We start from the raw sequence: 23591 nt of genomic DNA, 5'->3' as shown, positions 1-23591 counted from the left end.
TTTTTTTTCACCTCAATTTTTAAATTCATTTTTTGGGGTGTCCCTATTTTTTTTTAAAAACTTTTTTTGACACAGTTCTTTTTAAAATGTCATTCCCAGGGGTGTAGGCTATTTTTGTTAAGCCTGCACCCCTAAACCCCAATTCTGCACTTTTTTTCGACACCTATTCAATGGTGAAAAGTTATCACCGTTTTTTAGCAAAGACTTTTCAAAACTGCGATAAGTCTTTGAAATTGAATACGGTGTAAAGCTAAAACCTGCGATAATGACGTCATAGGTGCGATATTAACGCAAAAACGATGTTATCGCTCCCATATTGAATACCCCTATAAGTTTGAGAACCTGTGGTGTAGACCATCTATTAAAAATAGGTATCCACTAGTTTGTGTGAATACAGTAGGTCCAGGGTACCTTTAACTTTAATAGAGGTTAAAAGGCAATATGCTGGTTTCCATGGACTAGTGGATATCTAATTGTCTTAGCTTCCAACTTTTCCTAATAATGGAGCACAGTTTTTGATGTGGATAGTTGTGGTAAATGAATTTTGTTGATTTGTCTATTTATCTGTTATAAGAAGTATGGGGAAAATATGTATAGTTCACAGTGGTCACCATTATGTGTATTTGTCATTGCTAAAAGTGTACCTAGTGTTCATTCTTGCACCCTCTACCTGTCACAACCTATGTAGTTCCTCTTTCCTGCCTGGGGTGTCACTCTCTGCTCTGGTGCTTCTCGCACACTGTAGTCTGTATCCCATCAGTTTATTTTAGCTGAGTGTGCTAGAAGCACCAGAACAGAGAGCGACACCCCAGGCAGGAAAGAGGAGCTGCACATGTTGTGACAGAACCAGTGTGCAAGAATGAACACTAGTACCTGTCACCTAAACACTGTGTGCTTACTGTCTGTGTGTACCAGTACACAGAAGAGGCAGCCATGTTATGTGCTGCTTGTTTTACCATGTTCATGGGCATTTTTTTTTTTTAATTAATATTATTACTTTTTGAAAATTGTGTAAAGTAAGATTTTTTTTGTTTTACAGGCTTTACTGAACAACTCTCATCTGTATCATATAGCTCATGGAAAAGATTTTGCAAGCAGAGGAATTGAAGGTAGATGCTAAACGTTTGCAGAGCTAATGACCATAGGGCCTGATTCAGGTTAGTTCGCAAGGTTGCGTTCGCACGCAGCCAGCCGATGTTTGCATTCTGCGCATGCGTATAAGACGCAGTGCGCGTGTGCACGAACCGGCCACAGCGATTGAGAAGCGATCGCAGTGAGCACGCAGAGTCTTTCACACAGTGATTGACAGGAAGAGACCATTTGAGGGTGGTGACCGGGGGGTGGTCATAAAAACGCAGGTGTGCCTGGGCGTTTAAACGCCGTTACAGGGGCATGCATAATTAAGCCCCTGCGATAGCATACGCTGGCAGAAGTCTAGATAGTGACAGGAAGTTTAGCAGTTTCTGCGGTAGGGTCAGGTCAACCCCAACTGTGCGGATGGTTCTGATGTTAGTCCATGGTACCGATGTTTTAGCTGATTAGCGGATGCATGTCATGGGAAGTGGGTGGCTTTATACAGTGATGGGCGTCTTGGTATAATGGTGTGGTTGCCGTGCGATTGCATTCATTTTTGCAGCGAGCGGGGTGCGTGCGAACGCAGCATTGCGAACCAACCTGAATCAGGCCCATAGTCCAATGCTATTAAAATCATTGTTATGTTTGAGTTTTTTATGGTGTAAGCAACATTTTTTTGGAACAAGGCCTCATTTTATAGACAATTAAAGTATAAATTTGCCATTTTCTTACACAAAAGATCATTGGGTGCAATTATCTTTTTTGAATAAGTAGGTATGATTTTAGTTATCTTTCGTTTTGTTACGATAGCTTTTCCATAAATATTTGTTACAATCAATCATATGAATTTGTAGTTAAAGGTTTTATGCTTACCTATCTTCTTCGTCCTGGACTCATAGATTTTTTTATCCTGATTTGGAGATTTGTGTAAATCCGATATTTACGTAAACCTCTGATGTTTAATGTTTGCGCAGGAGCCGCACTGCGTTTGTGCAGATCTAATCCTGCAAAGTCTATCACAGTAAAAGCAAGAAAAAATGTATTCCTATTTGAGGCACTCATAAGATCATATTCTATATTAATGTCATTTGTTCATCATCTGGGATATAAGAATAAAGACTACTGCCCACATAACATAAAATATAACTTTTATTCCATATTTTTTAAAAAAGCAAGCGAAATATTAAAAATTGAAAATGATGAATTGTCTTATCTACAATATGATATGTGAGATCTCTGTTGAAGATCATATATTATACTGGGTTCTGAGATTTAAATAGGTTACATGAAAATCCACAGAAACAGATATACAATAATTAATTGGTTTCAAAAATAAGAAAGTATTGAGAGCTAACTGGTCCTGTGGAATTCACAAATCTCAATGTATTTGTGACTGGACTAATCCAAGGTAAGCATTAGTAATACGGGTCCATATTTAACAAATGGTCACAACGTGGCCATCACAGCCAGAAATATATATAACACACATATATCCTCCGTAGAGACTCAGTTGTCAATTATCTCATTAGAAGAAATATATTAGGGAGTCACAGGAGAATCTCTACTGGAATTGGTGTACCATAGTATTACCAGTTACAGACGTATATCTCATTATACTTATTACATTAAAATAGTATTATTGTATTCTTCATATATAGTGTAGCATATTCCCCAGAGACACATGAAATACTAATATAAGAAGACTCCAATTGTACACAGGTCGGAGTAATAATTATAGTAAACTTCACAGATTATATAAGGCCTCAAAACGGGATTAGGTGTAGCCACTTAAATTGTTATATTGTAATGATTTTAGCTGCACCTCTGTTGGTTAGTCTCATGTTCAAAATAGGATTAAATGTAACCACGTATCTAGTTGTCATATAATAATCATAAGCAGTATAATGATGTTGCTGTTTATTCGTATACAGAGGTATCTTAGCATCTTTAAATATAGTATGATACTTGTCGCATAAGGTAGTTCACATCTCTCCCTAATGTTTGTAATCAAATTGTGACAGCTGTTATTCACAAATCGTGTAAGATTACACTATTATCAATTTATTATATTAGAGGAGAGTTAGTTGTAACCACTTCTTGTTATAATATAGCAACACTAAAGCAGTGCGACAGTGTTACCACTGTTCACATAAGATGCCTCCTTGCCTTTTAAATGTAAAAGTTAAACCTATTTGAATTCATGTGCCACTTATGGGCATTTGATTAACCCTCTGTAGGGTCCACACACACACACACACACAATTGGAGAAACCACGTGGAGTGGTTAGCGTCTTTCCCCAGTATCTGTGTCTGAAATATGGGCATTCACAGTAGTAGTTCTAAATGTTAAGCCCTTGTGGAATTTCAAAAGTATCCTTGACAAAACTCAGTATGGCTACTAAACATATGTTGTAGCGTATTGTAACATCACATATATTAAGAGATTATCGTCATATAGATTTGAACTGTTAAAATCAGACACACGCTGTCAGGCGCGTGCTGCTACCCTGACGTACATTTCGCACTGAGCTTAATCATAGGAGCAACCAGATCACCGGGACGCTCGCCTCTTTATTCACATTCAGAACCAATCACATTGCTGGGATTTGATAGACGGAAATATTCTCCTATCAGCACTGTTGTTTACCCACCAAATAGTAGGTATTTGCTGACCCGGAATTCTTTTTAATGCCGATTGACTTATCAATAGAGAGTCCTTGACACAAATTCCTATTTATTAACAGCCGTTCACCATATCCTTCGATTACTTATCATAATATGATATTATGTATATGTTTTTAAATACACCTACTAGACGGCTGCCATTAGGATAATGAAAATATAGACACTAATAGAATGAAATTATATCTTAGCATTATATACTATTATAAATAAATATAAATAAAATTAATAATAAATATTAACAAATATAGATAAACAGTTATGTGTAAAATTTTAATAATAGTTCTTCCATATATAAAAATCAATTATTATTATACCCCTGTGAATTCTTATAGATAAAATTAAGAAAATTGTATCAGTGAAAAACAAATTACTTATTAGTGTGAAAAATTATTATTATGAAATATATTTAAATAATTATTTGTTATAAATAAGATCATTAGTATATGAATAATATTGTATAAATTAGAATAAAGTGCCTAAAAGAGGTGCAATGTTTAAGTGTAAAATTGATTAATTCTAATAAATAAATTATATAGTTTAAATTCTATATTGAATTATGCTAAGTTAAATTATCAAGTTGAATACTATAAATTCATTTTCCTAAATATACAGCATACATGTGTCCATATCAAATTTATTCCAAAAAAACATTATAATTAATGTATTAATTTAATCCAGTTGGTTGCAGACTCCCAAAAAGGTCCACTGGCTTTCTCTCGTTTTAATAATTCTTGTGTAAGATCACCACCTCTTATACCTAGGTGTATTTGTTCTATTTCCTTGATGTTTATCACAAAAATGCCTGGCCACTGATGTGAGCTGTTTAAATTTTTCAAGGTCTCTTTTAGAATTCCTAATGGACCCTACATGCTCCAACACCCTTTGTTTTAATGGTCTAGTAGTCATACCGATATAATGCATATCACATGGACATGTAATACAGTAAATGACTCCAGATGTTCTACAGTTGATTAAATCTTGGATTTGGTGTATCTTGCCATACTTGTCCTTAAATTCCTTAGTTTTTTGCATGAATTTGCAAGCTTTACATCCTCCACATTTAAAGGAAGAGTTTTTTTCTTCCTCTTAACAAAATGGCTATGTACCAGCTTATCCCTAAGATTTGCTGAACATCTCCAGCTTAATGAAGCTCTTGGCCCTAATACTTTAGCTAGGTCTTGATCTAATGTGAGCACATGCCAATGTTTGTTGATGACTTCCGTAATTTGTCGCCATTCCATGCAGAAATCTCCAACGAATCTAACTACTTCTGATTTTGTCTTCTGTTCCTTTTTATATAGAAGAGAATTCCTGTCTTTCATGGTGACTCCATAATCTGCCGCCTTAATTTCCCTCCTACTGTAACCCCTCTGTATTAATCTTTGCGTGAGTTCCTGTGATCTACTTTGAAACTGTACCTCACTGGAACAGTTCCTTTTGAGACGTAGAAATTCTCCTTTGGGTATACCCTTCAATACCGGAGGGAAATGCGCACTATTTTTGTGTAGGACACTATTGGTCGCGGTTTCTTTTCTATAGAGATCCGTAGATATTTGGCCATCTTCCATCTTTTTAATTCTCAAATCCAGGAAGGTTACCTCATCTTCACTTATTTCATAGGTCAATTTTAGATTCAAATCATTGTTGTTAAATAATTCAATCAGTATCTTTTTGAAACCATCCCATAGTAATAAGAGGTCATCTATGTATCTCATCCATATGAGTACATATTTTGTATATTTCTCATTTTGCTCATTGAATACTATAGTTTCCTCCCACCACCCTAGGTATATATTGGCATACGTGGGGGCACAAGCTGCCCCCATCGCAGTCCCACGAATTTGTAAATAGAATTTATCGTTAAATATGAAAAAATTTTGGTCAAGACAAATGTGAGCAAAATCGCCAAGAACTGGTTAAATTCTGTCATACTTTCCTTAGCAAGACAGAACTTTACTGCGTCTATGCCTTTCTCATGTTTTATACTGGTATACAGTGACTCTACATCACACGTAACTAGTAAAACATCAGAGTCCACATGTATTTGGTCTAATCTTTGCAAGACATCCATAGTGTCCTGCACATAAGAGGGGAGACTGTGTACAAAGCCCCTAAGATGTCTGTCTAGAAATTGACTTGCTTTTTCTGTTAATCCCTTAATTCCAGACAGAATTGGACGTCCTGGAGGTCGTTGTTCATTTTTGTGGATCTTGGGTAACACATAATAGGTTGCCACAACCGGATTTGTCACAGTTAGAAAATCTCGTTCAGTTTTAGTGATGATCCCATTTTCATATACTCTATTTATGAGATTCTCATATTGTTTCTTAAATTCCTCCATAGTACTCAATAATAGATGTTTATAACATGTTACATCGTTAATTTGTTTCATGGCTTCCATTATATATTGTTCTCTCCCCCAGAGGACAGCATTGCCTCCTTTATCAGAAGGTTTAATTATTACTCCTTCGCAGGATTGGATCTCCTTTAATGCTGTAATTTCCTCTTTTTCCATATTTGTTATCCTTCTTTGAACTCTAGACTGATCATCCCATAATTTATCCAGGTCACGTGAGACTAAATTCATAAATGTCCCTACGTCTGGACAGATGTTGCCAGATGGGCAGAAATTACTCCTCTTTTTGCATATAAACCTCGAAGTAGGTTTAGATATATCAGATTCTATGGCCAATTCTTCTAGATCTGAAATAGCCTGAAGTTCATCACTCGCAAGTTCGATTTAAGGATCAGTTGGGTTTTCTATAGTCGTTCTTTCTATTATTGATGATTCAGCAAATTATTTTTTGAGAAGGAGCCTCCTCCCAAAAAGGTGGAGATCCTTCTCCCATTTGAATCTGTTAAAATGCTTTCTGGAGAAAAAGTCAGACCTCTACTCAATACATCTATATGTATATCATTTAAAACAATATCTGTCAGATTTATTACCCTTAATTTATCATCTTGTTGTCTATCGGACATTATCTCCTTTTCTGTTGTTTCTTGTGGTACTTTGGAGTATTCTCTGAGTTCCATTTTCCTCCATTCCGGGTGTTTCTTCCCCCTCCTGGTTTTCCTTTTTGTTGTCTTTGATCTAGTCCTGATCCATGGGCTTGGTCTAAAAAATCCCTTGAGGAATGGGAAGGTATATTATCTTGCTAAGTTGGAAGGTTCTATTAGGTTCTTCTATTTCTGAAGATTCTAAATCTGAGGAAGTATAGTTATATGAGGGTCTTCTTTCTCCTGAGGTGAATTGTGTATTTTTTCTGAATCTCCATTTAGATACCTGCTTTAAGGCAAAATCCTTTTTATCCCTGGCAAATTTATTCTTTTTCCGCTCTATTATATCTGCCTCGAGATCAGCCAGTTCTTTCTTGTATTTAGTAAAAGTATTCTGAAATTGAAGTTCTTGTTCATGTATTTTAAGTTTATTTGTTAGTTCTTCTATAATCTTTGATTGTTGTTCTAACATCAGATTGTCATGTTTCACTAATACAAGCATAAGCTCTTGTGCACATTTCTTCAGAACTTCTTTCCATTCCTGTTTCAAATTTTCAGACGCCAGTTCAAATGAAGGAAAAATCCTAGGTCTTAAACCCCAGGGTGATATCTTTTGTAACCTGATGTTGCATTTTCGGACGCAGCAGAGGATTAGAGAACCTGGCTGGGGGCTTTTATTTTTGTTAATTAAGACGCCACCTGGCACTTTTGCATAATTTTGTACAAAGGCTCAGTGCGGGCGATTCAATTGTGCCGTGTGCTGGGCGTCTATGCGAATTGTCGGCAGAAGGAGCAATTCAATTGTTTCTCCGTTCAGGCGCCCATTAGCATTTACCGCGCCCACAAGCACCAGGTTTAGCGGTGCAAAGCGGCTAAACCCGTCTAAAGAGGAGATTAGGGCGCCCAAATAGTTGTTGGTGCACCCAAACAAAAAACAGCACTTTATACATATTTTTTTTTCTCGCACCTTCGGAGGCTGCGAGAAAAAATGTGATGTCTGCGGGCATCTAGCAGAGAAACAATTGAATTGCTCTGATAGACTCCCATTACTATAGACAGCCAGCGGGGGATGCGGGGCACAATTAAATAACCCCCCAATTGTGGCAAAATTAGAATACATCTCTGAATCGACACCTTGTCGCAGACTACATGTGGCAAACTGAATTCAGTGAGTCCGGAGCTACCGTAGGTGCAGCATATGGCCTCACTTACTTGCTGGCCGAGTCTAATTGAATTGACCCTAAAGGTTGTTCTCTGAATTTGCCATATTTATGTGAAAGTTTCTACTCTCTTACTAATCTAGATACTATACATTAAACTGGTTTGATAATACCAAACTAAATATGTCCATCATGCTCTGTCTTCACTTCCTATGCAGCAGGTTGCCCTGTTAGGAGGAAGGTGCTTCTCTAACTAAGCAGGTAGAGTTTAAGTGTCAGCTTTGCAGACCTGCTTTGTTGAAATATACTGTGTGTATTGGTAGATTCCTACATACGGGCAGAAACATTAATGCCAGAAGGCTGCTTTCTCTGCTTTTTGATCTGTATGGATCCTCTTAAGACTCTCTCCTAAAGCTGTGAGAGTGGCTTCAGCTGCCTTTATTGAAGTGTGTGGGTAATACTTTTGAACAGAGCTGGAGTGGGATGCTACATTAATGCCGAACAATGTTACCTCAATGATTTATATATGCAGATTTGCAGTTTAGGGGTTAGTTGTCCTTTTTGATCACATTTCCCAGTAAGTAAAAGCTACGATTATAAAACTGATTCAGTTTCATGTGAAATATACATTTACAATTTAAATCCATATGGAAACATGCCATATAGTACAAGTTTTTAAAATGTGTTTTTAATGTTTTATTTATTTCATTTTTTGGGGGGATTTCGCTTGCTTTTAGATATTGATCTTTGTTTCCGTCTTACATTCATACAGTGACTGGCATCCGTTTAAATCTAGAGAAGATGATGGAACAGAAGAGTGGTGCAGTGAAGTCTCTTACAAGTGGAATTGCTCATCTGTTTAAACAGAACAAGGTTAGTTTTTTTCACTTACAGTATCTAAATACAGATGTGTCTTCATGCACCTAGCCTTAATACGCCATGCAGCACGAGACGCCTGGCTTGTGTGAGCTCTGTAGTGTGTTTGCGTCTTTTTCAATCAAATGTGAGTATGTCGCAACACGATGTGACAAAACCGCTTTGAGACTGGACTGATTCTTTTGATATGCAACACTTGTACACCTGTTTACGACTGCGTCTGTATACGAAACAAAACTGAACTTGGCGTGGAAAAAAGCTGCTGCCACTGCATTGTGGCACTTCATATACAGATTCAGGCTCAGTCGCACATAAATGTACAGATGTTGCAAATCAAATTAAATCAGCTCAGTCTCATGATGCGGTTTTGTTGCATCGTATTACAACTAAGACGCACATTCCAGCGTCTTAGTTGCACAGAGAAGGGCTGTATGGCGTGACTGCGGAAATAGTGCATGAGGACACATCTGTACTTGCAGTGCACATTTCATACTTTTATTACACATGTAGAGTGGTACTCGCCAGCACTCACATGTTATGTTCTTCATACCTACCCTGACTGATGAATATAGCTCACTTCTATTTACATACACACACATGATTTGAAGGCAGCACAAACCTTGTTAGAAATCCAACCAGAGGATTAGTACACAGAAACCTAAAATAAGAAACATGGGCGTGCTAATGGTGCCACATATATGCTGAACATCACCATCACAGCCGTTGTTCAAAGGTATCTAAAGCCAGCCACTAGACGGAAAGGTAGCCAACTAGTGTATTACCAGTTTAAAAAAAATAAAATTATAGTGCATAAAAATATTACCTTATCTGAATAACTGAGGGATCAAGTCACTGTCTTTTGCATGTACCTTGCCTCCTAGGGATCTAAATTATCTGTTGTCTGTACTCAACAGCATAGGTAACCATATTAAGTACAGATAGGTTTTCCTGATGAAAACCTATCTCCTTGAATTGTACTGTATTATGCAGACCTATGCATTTCTGCCTTGGAATGACCTGCTAACCATTCACATATGCCAGGGAATTCATGACCTTTGTTGTTCAACATAATGATCCATGTATATTCCCTGGGGACGCACAAAAGAATTGTGGCCCACACGTGGGGGTTAATGGTCAACACAATAATATAAGTACAGGTTTAATATTGTTCAGCTAAAAATCCTTAAAAATAACCTATTGTGTATTAGTTGTTCACGGTGTAATAGCAGAATTTCTCATGCTTACAGGTTGTACACGTTCAAGGCTTAGGAAAAATCACAGGGAAAAACCAAGTAACTGCAACAAAAGCAGATGGCAGCACACAGATCATCAACTCTAAGAACATCCTCATAGCTACTGGATCCGAGGTTGCTCCTTTCCCAGGGATTGAGGTATCACAAATTACGTGCATTAATTCACTTGTACTTGGAAAGTAATATACACATCAAAGTAGAGGAAGAATGTAGTAGATTCAACTTGGAAGATATTAAATTTGGTATACAGATGTGTCCACATCTATCCTCCATGCGCTACAAGTCGCACCACACAACGCAGGCGCACCGAGTGCCTCGGTAGCGTTGAGCGTCTTTGTGTGACTTTTTTTCAATTATCTTTCATGCGACTAATTGCATCTTATTCACACTATCTAGCACAAGCAACTTCTGCTGATTAAAATGATATGCAGCGTGCCAATATTCTGTGTGCGTCTGCAGGTTTATCTGCATGTGAAACGCTACGTTACAGTGTAAGCGGCTGTAACACTGTAACATAGCATTTTGCATGCAGATACAACCGCAGACACACACAGAACAATAGGCATGCCGCATATCATTTTTATCAGTAGAAACTGCTTGTGCTAGATATTCAGATGACTGTGTGAATATGACGCAGTCACACCACGGCATGGCACGATTAGTAGGGCTGTTTAACGCGCAAGGAGTCTAGATGTATGTGGACACATCTGTACATTTATTATTCTGCGTAGATTACAAACAAATGTGTGAAACATTATGCTTTCTCTGTTTTTTGTATTTATTTTAGAGGGATGTTTGTTTTTTATGCAAAACACCTGATGTGATCTGCTGTGATGTCTCTGTTAATCATTTTGTTGAATTTCAGATTGATGAAGATACCATAGTTTCATCCACTGGTGCATTATCCCTGAATAAAGTGCCTGAGAAGATGGTGGTTATTGGTGCTGGTGTCATTGGTGTGGAATTGGTAATTTAGATCAAACTTGATTTCCCTTTTTTCACACACAGAAGTACACTTTTTATAGGTTATATGTTGAAAGTAGTTTACTGGTTAATATTGCTTTTATTGTGCAAGTTAAAATGTACACAATGTAATAATGGTGTTGAAGAAGCTCAACTACATATTCCCTTATTTCATTAAGCACCCTGCCCTCCAGAAGGAGGGCAAAAAGCGCCTCACAGCCTGCGGGTGCCGTCTTCACCAGCGGGTCGCAGTGTCCCGCGGGTGGGGAAATGTGCGGCATCTATTCTCCCTGTCGGCAACGCTTGGGGGCTGCTTGGCGTGTCCGTAAGTGCCGAGCACGCCCCCAAGAGTGACGAAAAGGGGATGTGTCTTATAGACACGCCCCCTTTTCAATGGCCACGCCCCTTTTCGGAAGTGCCCTGCCTTCTGCCGGAGCGAGATGTCCGGGTTCGGATTTACTCGGTTCTTATCGCCATTTTACCGCAATTTCGGATTAGTTCGGATTTATTTTATTGGCTATCCAAAACACGTGATAGCCGATAGCCAATAAAATGCCGTTTTGAGATCCGAGTAAATCTGAACCCGCTCATCTTTAATATATATAATTTTTTTTTTTGTGAAAACTTTCAACTGTAGACTAGTTAAACCTGCTAGTTTGGCTGTATCTCTCCTCCTTTTGATTTTCAGGGATCCGTTTGGCAACGGTTGGGAACAGAAGTTACAGCAGTTGAATTCTTGGGCCACGTTGGTGGATTAGGGATTGACATGGAAATTTCCAAAAATTTCCAGCGCATTCTTCAAAAACAGGGTCTGAAATTAAAACTTAACACAAAGGTCACTGGTGCCACAAAAAGGGCAGATGGGAAAATTGACGTTTCGTAAGTATGGTCGCCATGATTTTTAAAGTATAGAGAGTATGAAGACTATGATCTATGACAAGTCTCGACAAATTTTTTTAAAATCTAGGAGCCATCTTAAAAGTTTAGGAGCCAGACCATTGTCCATTACCAAAATATATGAAAGCTTGTATAGACCATCACACATGCCCTTTCAGTGCCCCTCAACCTCCCCACATGCTATCAAATCACCACACATGCCTCTTTAATGGTCATCAGATTCTGGAACATGCCCATACCAGCCCCTGTAATAGTGCCCCCAAAAGTAATGCTTCCTGTAGTAGTGCCCCCAGTAGTAATGCCTCCTGTAAAATGCCCCCTGTAAAAGTGTCCCCAGTAGTGAGGCCCCTGTAATAGAGCCCCCAGTAGTAGAGCCCCTGTAAAATTGCCCCTTGTAAAAGTGCCCCCAGCTAGTAAGCCCCCTTGTAAATGTGCCTCCAATAGTAAGCCCCCTGTAAAAGTGCCCTCAGTAGTAAGCCCCCTGTAAAATTGCCCCCAGTAGTAAGCCCCCTGTAATAGTGCCGTGCCCGCTGGTAAAATCTCAGTGGGCGTCCGGCAAATGGAGCCTCCTGCGGCGGCGGCCGGGGAGTGTGGCGGCGGGGGGAGACCCTTGTAGAACTTTGTCGCCAGGACTAAAATCTTATTCGCCATGGTGACCGTGATTTGTCGAGCCCTGATCTATGAAACAGTTTAGCGCTTAAAGGATGATGCTTACACAATTAGTGTATTAGATGAGTGTGGAGGGAGGAGGATATACAGCTTAGAATGGTTAAAAGTCTATTTAATGTTTGTAATCAACATTTTGTCAAAACAGTGTATACATACAGCTAAGTATATATTTTCTATATATATATATATATATATATATATATATATATATATATATATATATATATTAAATTGCTCTTAATAGTTCAGCACTGCATGCAAACCATGTTTGACCATACATTAGATCAGTGGTTCATAACTCTGTCCTCAGGACCCCACACAGGTCACCCAGCAGGTGCCCAGGTATATTCACTACTCACTGACAAATTTTAAAAGATCCACAGATCTTATTTCACTTGTATATCTGTGAGGAGACCTGGAAAACATGAACTGTTTGGGGTCCCAAGGAACGAGCTTGAGAACCTATGCATTAAATTATGTTTTTGCTAATAGCGCCCTCACTTATTTAGGTATCTGTACTGTAGGAAACGCTCAGTGTTTGTATGATATGTCCACTGTACAGCTCTCCAGAATTTGTAGGCTCTTTTTTTTTTTTAGAAATATCTACAACACCATCTGATGAGTTAATTAATCTAATGCCCTTTTTGTTGACAGTGTGGAAGCAGCAGCTGGTGGCAAGGCAGAGGTAATCACATGTGATGTTTTACTTGTATGCATTGGTCGTCGTCCCTTTACTCAAAACCTTGGTTTGCAAGACCTGGGAATTGAGCTGGATAACAGGGGTAGGATTCCAGTCAACAGCAGATTTCAGACCAAAATCCCAAAGTAAGTATTTTATTGCTTTTAAAGTTTTTTTGTTGTTAGACAGTGATATTCTACATGACATTATGTTTCCAGAGCTGTAAAATATTTATCCACTTATCTGGATAATATTTTTGTCCTAATTTTATCCCCAGAATCTCTTGCCTCAGTTAATGTCAGCGATCATGATTCCACCATAAGAAAGAGACTTTGCAAAAATGTTATAAAGGAAAAACCACTGCTAACCAAGAGGAACATAAAGGCTTAGGGGTATATTTATTAAAGTGCAGGTGTTTAGAAGTGGAGATGTTGCCCATTGCAACCAGATTCTACTCAACATACATATATGTTGAGTATAATCTGGTTGCTATTGACAACATCTCCACTTCTAAACACCCGCACTTTAGTAAATCTACCCTTAGTCTCACAATTGCCAAAAAAAATAAATTGATAACCCCTATGACTTTTGGGCTAATGTTCTGTGGAATGATAATTAAAAAAAGTAACTTTTTGGAAGACCTGGGTGCTGTTACATCTGATGTAAAGCTTAACAGTATTCCACAATAGGCACATCATACCAACATGGTGGTGGTAGTGTGATGGTGTGGGGATACTTTGCTGCTTCAGGACCTGGGCAACTTGCCATAATTGGCGGAATCATGAATTCGTCTCTCTACCAGAAAATTCAGCGGGTGAATGCCGCCCGGTCATCAGTTTGTGATCTGAAGCTCAAATGCAATTGGGTTATGCAATCCGAAGCACAAGAGCAAATCCATCTCTGAATGGCTTAAAAGAAACAAAAGGTTTTCGAGTGGCCTAGTCAGTAGTACTGACTTCAATCCGATAGAGATAGCTGAATTAAAGCAATTCTGCAAAGATGAGTGGCCCAGACTTCCTCCACAGCGATGTGAAAGACTGATCTCCCGTTATCATAAGCATTCGGTTGCAGTTGTTGCTGCTAAAGGTGGCACAACCAGTTGTTATGTTTATGGGGGCAATTAATTTTTCACATGATTGATATAGGTGTTGGTCAACTTTTTCCCTTCAATACATGAAACAAGTTAAAAGCTGTGTTTTGTGTTTACTCATGTTGTCTTATACTGGTGTACACACTATGCGATATATCGTTTGTACAGCTGTATATATCATTGTGTCAACACGATGGAGTTCAGATATATCGTTTTGGCCATGCAGCACAGCATATGCAATATATCATGCAGATATATAGTGCACATCTGCAGGTGTGTACCGGTGACCGTCCGACCCGTTACACTGGCCCCAGGAACCGCCGACACGGACATCACAACAGGATGGGAAAATGTAAATGCACACACAGTTGTGATGTCTGGCCAGGCATACTGAGCGGCTGATTGCTATGTATAGCAGTCTGTGTGACAGTCAGCTGGCCAATGGGTCACTCAGGTGTGTACCCAGCATAAGTCTTCTATTCTGTTGTCTTTGAAGATCTGAAACAGTTGTGTGACAATTATACAAAAATAGAAGAAATCGGTGGCACTGTATTTATTTTATCACTATGCCCTGCAGGGAGTACTAGGTTTATGTTCTCCATCTTCAACGCACTAAGGGCCTGATTCAGACCCACTCGCGAGCGGCTGTCCGCTCGCAAGTGGGTCGATGTTCTGGACTGAGCATGCGCACGACGGAGGGAGCTCCGTCGTGCGCATGCGCCAGACGCGACGAGCGAAGGAAAGTCCTTCGCTCATTGTGTCTGATCAAAGGGGGCGTGCGGTCGATGTTGATTGACAGCACGCCCCCTCTGGTAGGCGTGCCGGGGGCGTGCCTCCCTGACGGGGGCGTTCCCACGGGAACGCCTCCCGTCAGAAGCCGGCCCACTGACATCACTAGTGATGTCAGTGGGAGTGATTTTGGCTCTGATAGAGCCAAAATCACTCCGGAGCTTGCGGTTGAAAACCTCAACCGCAGGCTCCGGCTCGCAGTTTCGATGGTCGCGATGGTCAAGACCATCGCGGCCATCAAACAGCACGCTCGTATAGCCTGTGGGTGGTGACCCACAGCTATACGAGCGTCCAGGAGGACGCTCCATTTTCATGGAGGCCGGCCCTCATTCAGAGCGTGCGCTCTGCTCAGAGCGTACGGCTCTGAATGAGGGCCTAAGTCAGCAATCATAATTTGTGCTAACTGAACATCCACCATGTATGTAAGTAAAAATCCGATAGAGATTGCAGAATTGCTTTAATTCAGCTAAGATGAGTGGCCCAGACTTCCTCCACAGTGATGTGAAAGACTGATCTCCCGTTATCAGAAGCATTCGGTTGCAGTTGTTGCTGCTAAAGGTGGCACAACCAGTTGTTACGTTTATGGGGGCAATTCATTTTTCACATGATTGATATAGGTGTTGGTCAACTTTTTCCCTACAATACATGAATCAAAATTTGTGCTAACTGAACATCCACCATGTATGTAAGAAAAAAATAAAATCTCTCCTTGCTGGGGAAGAGTTGCAGCAGTTTATATATGAAAGCAGTCAGCCCCCATAGTTAGACTGTAAGCTCTCATATACTTTGCCTTCCCTCACTTCCACCGTCATCTCCTCGCGACTGCCTACAACGGAACCTATCCCTTGGACATTATGACTGCATGTCATGGTTTATAAACATTGCTGCATCAACAATGTTCTGTGCTGTTAGTGACTTTATTCTTGTTTTGTTCATACGGTTTCTATCTATGTACTGTGTAAGTCGCAGCGTACCTCTTGTGGCACTATATAACTAAAGGATAATAATAATAGTTGCAGCAGTCAAGTCATATCTCCTACAGTTAGTGTGCAACAAAAATTGTGCAGTGCTTGAAGTTCTAAAACAAGCTTAAACTCTATCAGGGGTATTCAATATGAAACGTTAACTTCACTGTCGAAGTTAACGTTTCATATCGGAGTTTTTACCTGCGTTAAAGTATCGGGCGCGCTCCCGCTTATCCCCGTATTCAATATAAAATTAACGAAAACGGGAAGCTTCGAAGTTGGATTTGCGTAAAGTTAAGAATTTTTCCTTAAAATAATTGTAAGACCCCCCCTAAAGTTGTAAAAACATGGGGGAACACTATGGGTAGCCCCGTTTTAGCCTTTAATTGAAAGTCGGGGATTTAAATAGCCGCAGCAGGTTTTTTTCCCGACATTGAAGAAGTGATGCAGAAGAGCACTTAGGTTATTTTTTTCGTTTTTTTAAGTGGTCCCATCATATTTGGGGTACATGAACATGGGTACTAGCATATTTTGGTGTCCCTAAAGTAATTTTTTAAAAATTCTGCATTTGTGCACCTGCCGCTATAATTCTATTCTAGAAAACACCTGCCGCATACATGCAGAATAGCCCTGAACCTATTTCCCTATTGTTTAACAATTTTTTCCCATTTTTTTTTTTCACCCCAATTTTTTAAAATACATTTTTTGGGGTGTCCATATTTTTTTTTTAAACTTTTTTTGACTCAGTTCTTTTTTAAATGACATTTTCAGGGGTGCAGGCTATTTTTTTTATGCCTGCACCCCTAAACCACAATTCTGCACTTTTTTTCGACACCTATTCAATGGTGAAAAGTTATCACCGGTTTTTATCAAAGACTTGTCAAAACTGCGATAAGTCTTTGAAATTGAATACGGTGTAAAAGTAAAACCTGCGATAATGACATCATAATTGCGATATTAACGCAAAAACGATGTTATCGCACCCATATTGAATACCCCTGTATGTCTTCGAGAGAAGCCAGGTGTTAGATTAAGATACTGTACCTGTACATGATGCAACTTTGCACTAGAAATAATGCATGCTCCGAATGTATCAATATTTTGCTATGTTTTTAATGGCTAAAACTGGTTTATCGTTCTCTGTCCTATCATCTGCCTTTTACCATGTCAAATTATCTAGCAATTTTTTAACCCATCTATCCTGTTTTCAACTAGCTTTTACAGTAAATTATGATCATTCTGATTTATTTTTGACAGTTGTTCTTTGGATTTTGTTTTTATAGTATCTATGCAATCGGTGATGTTATAGCTGGACCAATGTTGGCCCACAAAGCAGAAGATGAGGGTATAATCTGTGTTGAAGGGATGGCTGGTGGAGCAGTCCACATTGACTACAACTGTGTACCATCTGTGATCTATACCCATCCTGAGGTTGCTTGGGTTGGTAAATCAGAGGAGCAGTTAAAAGAAGAGGTATATTTAAAATATGTTATCATATTATTTATTTATTTTCCTTTTATATGTAAAGGTGCCTACACACTTGGCGATGTGCTCACGATCCGACAATGTGTACGATTTACCTTGAACTCGCCCCTGGCGGCTCCCTGGCAGTCCTGCACATGATTTGGTGTAAAAAGTGTCTGTCACAAACGATCTATCGTGCATCCTTAACTTTTGCCAGTGCATTGTGTCTCCCAGATTGGCAAATCTGCCCTATAGCACGGACGCGCATCGTGATCGTGAGTGGACACTCACGATTTGGGCATATTTTACACGATTTGTCGTCACGATGCGTTGGAATCTGGCAAATCGTGTAAAATATCGCTAAGTGGGTACGCACCTTAAGGCACAAAAAAAGACTTCTATGCCATACATAGTGAGTAGAGAACATATTGAACAGTGTTTAACAGTGCACAGACAAAAGCAACTACATATTTCCACAAATATTATACAATTACAACAGCAACAAATTGACAGAGTATAATTAGAATATAGAATTGTAGCTATTGACAAAACAGTGAGCATGACTGCTAAGTAGCACCCGCGTGAGGTAGGCCAGTGCTCAGAAGCATTGACTAAAGAAACAGTGATACAGGGGTGCAGTGTTAAGAAGGAAAATACAAGGGAACATAGCCCTGCTTGTGAGCTTACATACTAGTGGACAGACACAAAAATAGGGCGGCAATAACTTGGGAGCAGAATGGTAGCAAAGGCAAAAGCGTTAGGAGGGCTGATTGGCTTTAATGGAGAGTGAGTTTTGAGGGCACACTTGAAGCCTTGGAGTGGCTTTTAGGATAGTTTAAAGAGGTGCTACCTGGAAAGTCCAGAAAGAAAGAGGGTACAGTAATAAAGGTGAGGGATAATGGGGGAGTCTGAGAGTTTTAGGTGTTTCCAAGGTGAGAGAGGGCTGGATCTTGGAAATGTTGCGGAGGCGGAATTGTCAGGAATAGTAGAGAGTGAATGGATGTGTTGAAGAAAAGTCACAGGGAGCGGGCTTAAGAACCAGTCGAGTGTATTGCCTTCAAAGGATAAGGAGAGGAAAGGAGAAGGAGAAGAAAGATTTCAGTTTTAGACTTATCAAATTTCAGAAAGTGCTGCGACATCCAGGACGAGTTGTTCGAAAGACCACTGCAAACACGAGGGAGGAGGGAGCGGCAGGGGAGGAAAGATGAATTTGGGTATTCGTGTACAGGCCAGCAAGGAAGTGTTGTTGGAGATGAGTAAAAGGCCAAGAGCAGATTTATGGAGAGATCCTTGATAGGTAATGGAAGAGGTGGGGTGGATTGGCCTCAGAAGTAGATACAGAAAAGGAGCTGGAAGAGGTAAAGCACAGAGGACAGTTTCACGGAGGATGATGGAATGGAGGGTTTTCAAGAAGAGAGCGTAGTCAACAGTACCAAACACAGCAGAGAGATCGACGAGGATCAGTATGGAAAAGTGTGAATTGGACTCAGTAGTGAGAAGATCATTTGACTTTGGTGATGACTGTTTATGTGGAATGGAGAGCATGAAAACCATTTTGAAGTGAATCAAGGAGTGAGAGGAGAGGAAGGAGATGACACAGTTGTAAACATCCTGCTAAAGAAGCTTGCAAGCAAAAGGGAAGGAGTGAGCGAGAGTCGTAATTCGAGAGTGTGGCAGTGTGAAGGGAGGGTTTTTGAGTATGGGGGAAAGGATGTTTAAAAGAGGATGGGAAGGTACCAGAGGAGAGGGATAGCTTGATGAGGTGGGAGCATGTCTCAGAAGAGAGAGCGAGCAGGAGTCAAGGGGGAGAGGAATAGAAAAGGGTGCAGACTTCGTATGCAGAAACTAAGTGATAGGAAAAAAGGGTGGCAGTGGGGAGAGGAGGGTTAACACTCTGGGCCTGATTCAGCAAAGAACGCAGTTGCTTATGCGCACGCAATCGGTCGATTAATTCGCACTGCGCATACATATGCATCGCAGTGCGCGAGTAAGGAATTGAGAACGCAGTGACTACGCAGACCCATGGCAGAGTGATTGACAGGAAGTGCCGTTTGTCGGGTCGGGCGAACGCAGGCGTGCCAGTGCGTTTCAACGCCGTTGCAGGGGCGTGCATTAATTATCCACTGCGGTACCAGATGCCGCCTGAGGCGCCATAGCATGTGCATAAGTAAACAATTCCTGAGTAAGGTCTGGGCTTCTCTAACTGTCCGATATTACTCAATGTTACCAAATGTTTCACTATGTTGGTCAAGTATATGGATGTGAGTAAGGGGAAGTGGGCGTCCTTATGTCAGGCTGCGATCGCAATGCGAATGCAAACATTTAAATATCACCGTTGATATTAGCAACGCAGTTGCGTGCATGTAAGCAGAATAGCGATCCGTAGTGAATCTGGCCCTCTGTCTGCAGATGTAGGTGGTACATGGTTGGGTAGAGAGAAGGGAGAGCTGAGAGTAGACTGATGTGAAGAGATAAGTAAGGACTTAAGTGTGTAGCAAATAGCAGAGAACATGGAGGGCAGGGGATAAAGAAATATGAAGTCTCGTTCGCATTGCAACAGACATTGGTTTTTAGCTGAGCACCCTACCACTAAGACTACACATACTTCTGCACCATTCATAATTCCTATCACCATATACTCTAAACAGATAGATGGAAACTTCAGAAAATCCCACAAATTTTAAAATGATTATTCACTTGTTCAGATTACGCATCACTACAGTAGACATGGGACATTCTCCCATACATTGGAGACTAGAGAGCCATCTCCGTCAGTAGAAGCAAAGTAGTCATTACAAGATTCAGACATTTTGCACAAAAAATAATAGAGGATATCTTTATCTTTAGTTGGTATACCTTTTATGGCAGTGCTTACAAAAACCGCTATACACGCAGCAGCCATAATTTTTAGAGAGACAATGATCAATTTAAAAAGAGCTAGAATCTAAATTCCACTCATTAGAGGAACAACGTAAGAAACAATCAACTAATATAAACATTAGAAAGGAACTAATGAGGGGTAGAATACAGTTGCAATCCTTTTCTGTGAAACAAATACAAAAAGCACTTTTCACCTTTTAATAAATTTTAAAAATAGTGCAAGTAAACTCTTAACCTGCAAGCTCAGTGAGGAAACATCTAAAATTAGATTCATTTTATTTCTGATTATTAGACAAGGGACTAAATTAACCAATCCCTTAAATATAGCAAATGCACAAGCTTCCTACTGTAGTCAGCTTTACAACTAAAGCAAATGCCCTAATACATTACAACCCTCTTACAACTTGATTAAACATTTCTTACAGTTGACTTGGGTTCAACTGGTTCCAGATCGAGAAGTGTCCTTAATGACCGTAAATGAGTACTAATTTCGATCCTTGCTAATCTATACAATAAAGGCTCTGAAAAAAATCAATTTCCAAATGCTAGAGGTGAGACCCACAACGATTTCAAAACCAGACAAAGACACATCACTAGAACTATTGTCCAATTACTCTGTTGAATTCAGAAAGCAAATCTGCAGCAAATTTATTCCAAATAGACTGATGCTGCATACACATGTATACATTTTCTGTCCAACCATCCAACTAGTTGATTAGTTGGAATGAAAATCTGGTAACGTATGGGAGTAACTGATGATCAGCAATTTGCTCCTAAATGCCAGAAAACAGATGAAAATGGTCGTTCAGACAAGTTTTGTTAAATGTTTGCTTTCAAACCTTACCAGATATTCATTCCAACCAATCAACTAGTTGGATGGTTGGACAGAAAATCTTTACGTGTGTATGCAGCTTTAGCCCTTTTACACCTAGTAAATTCAGAGCAGGTCGATTTGTCATGGGAAGACAGCCCCAAATAACAAGAGAAATGTCTTTTATATCCTGGAATAACGTTTCAGGGAGCATAAGCCTATATTGTTGCCTGGATAATGGACTCCTATAGGCACCAAAATGGCTGCATTACTCTGGGAATGCAGAGGTAAAGGAAAAACATTGGTTGTTAGAACAATACGTTATATTCAAATATTATCTAGCAATTAAGAATCGGAATAATTATTTGTTGTTGGCACATCGGATCAGGAAAATAAGTCTTTGCTGTAAAAACAAATTAGTGATTTGAGATTTTTTTTGGGGGGCACCGACTTTCTACTTGAACAAGTTTTAAATCACTTAAGTTTTGTGATTTTTCAGGGTGTAGAGTACAAAGTTGGAAAGTTTCCATTTGCTGCTAACAGCCGGGCTAAGACCAATGCAGACACAGACGGCTTGGTGAAAATTCTGGGTCATAAGTCAACAGACAGAATACTGGGAGCTCACATTCTTGGATCAGTAAGTTTCTATCACTCATACTGTATTCTGATCAATTCTACATGGTTGTAATTTCCATGTTTGGTATGGTAGGCAGGAGACTTAACTCATCTCCGCTCTATACATCTCATTATAAAGGAATTTGTTTGCATTATCTATATTGTTGCATTGTGTTTTTATGCTACTGACGTCATGAGAGGTTTAGAAAAATGTTGCTTCCAGAACCAACTATTAAATCTCCTGTGTAGTTAAATGAAGGTGGCGGGTTCAGTCTGCATATTGCTAGTCCTTCTTTCTCCTTCTAGGGTGCTGGGGAGATGATTAATGAAGCTGCTCTTGCCATGGAATATGGAGCTTCCTGTGAAGATGTAGCCAGAGTGTGCCATGCCCATCCGGTAAGTATGGAGTGCTCATTGTACTACGTAACTGTACATTGTCCTATGAGGTATGTGCAGTGTCTCATGTCAGGCTTGTGTTGTCTCTTCCTCACAGACCGTGTCAGAAGCCTTCAGAGAAGCAAACCTGGCAGCATCATTTGGCAAAGCCATCAATTTTTAAGTTAAGAGAAGAGAGCATCGGGTTTCTTATAAGGGTCAGCTGTAAGTCTGACCACGTTTGTTACTGAATCCAATAGACTTTATCAAATCCAACTATTCAACATGGAGTTTGGAATCAGGAATGTACATGAACCAGTGTATAATGCACTTAATGTAAATGCAAGCTGATGCTGTTTGTTGGAAATATTAATTTTAAGGACAAGCCTTCCAAAAATACTGTTTTGAAGATAGCGCTCTGTGAAAGTAGCTGTGCCATTTATAAATTGTCTAAAGGAGAAACATTCTGACTTCCAAACTGTGTTTTTGTGATTATTGTGTCTGTTTGTCTGGTAAGTGCAGTAATTAATGGTGTGCTTTTTTTCTTCATTCTTTCTAATTCTGTTTATTAATTCACTTCAGCCATGTTACTACACTATAATCTTTTCTCCTTCATCCACTAGGGGACACTGGAGTTCAAGACAGTGGGGTATAGACGGTGGTAGAGCAGAGCCTGGCACTTTAAATAATTTAGAAGTGTGACTGGCTCCTCCCCCTCTATGCCCCATCAGCCCCAGTTTTTAGAATGTGCCCGAGAGAGCCGGTAGCACATCAGGCTGTCTCCAGCCTTTCTTATATAATTTTTATTTTTAGACGAAGTTATTAAACAAGCACTGAGGACAGACAGGCTGCTTACTGTGGCAGTCTGCCTGCTACGTGGGAGCCGCCGGGAAGGGCACCACACGGCTACTGCAGCCTGTGTCCGGTGACCCTGAGGAGGGGGCACACAACTTGGAGTCATCGGACCCAGCGAGGACCCGCCACTGCTGACACCGGCATGTGTCCGGGTTCCTCGCCGCCCCCTCAGCCCAGCATCCCGGCCGCAGCAGTTGTAAGTATAACCACTGCTCCTGATTAGCAGGAGTAGTGGACGTTAGAGCTGGGCTCAGTGACATGCCACTAGCTGTCACTGTTAGCGGCGCTGCTAAAACACTGGAGCTAGCGGGGGTGGAGCTAATAATGGCGCGTTCTGACAGCGGCGCCATTGGTACGGGCTCTCCCTCTCGGTGTTCTGCACTGCAGCAGCATCCCTGAGCCCTAAGTAAGTGGCTAACTGTTGCGCGCCCAGTACATACAGCCGCTAAGCGCATTCAAGGCAGCCTGCCATTTATAAAAACTGGAACATCCTG

At 40.1% G+C, this 23591-nt stretch overlaps 1 protein-coding gene across 1 annotated transcript in view; it reads left to right on the top strand.

Moving 5' to 3' along the window:
• Window positions 1-22720, top strand: part of DLD (dihydrolipoamide dehydrogenase) — a 35137-nt gene extending 12417 nt beyond the window's left edge. The window contains exons 5-14 of the mRNA XM_088480196.1: window positions 1040-1109; window positions 8689-8789; window positions 10040-10183; window positions 10911-11012; window positions 11697-11887; window positions 13229-13399; window positions 17381-17570; window positions 21752-21889; window positions 22174-22263; window positions 22361-22720. Coding sequence (XP_088336322.1) covers window positions 1040-1109; window positions 8689-8789; window positions 10040-10183; window positions 10911-11012; window positions 11697-11887; window positions 13229-13399; window positions 17381-17570; window positions 21752-21889; window positions 22174-22263; window positions 22361-22426 — 1263 coding nt within the window. The 3' untranslated portion in view covers window positions 22427-22720. The remainder of the gene's footprint in view (window positions 1-1039; window positions 1110-8688; window positions 8790-10039; window positions 10184-10910; window positions 11013-11696; window positions 11888-13228; window positions 13400-17380; window positions 17571-21751; window positions 21890-22173; window positions 22264-22360) is intronic.
• The last annotated feature ends 871 nt before the right edge of the window (window positions 22721-23591 follow it).

This window comes from Taudactylus pleione, unplaced genomic scaffold (genome assembly GCF_031769625.1).
Source record: "Taudactylus pleione unplaced genomic scaffold, aTauple2 ptg000251l, whole genome shotgun sequence".
NCBI lineage: Eukaryota > Metazoa > Chordata > Amphibia > Anura > Myobatrachidae > Taudactylus > Taudactylus pleione.
The sequence above is the reverse complement of the archived record's forward strand: the minus strand, read 5'-3'. Positions and strand labels throughout refer to the sequence as shown.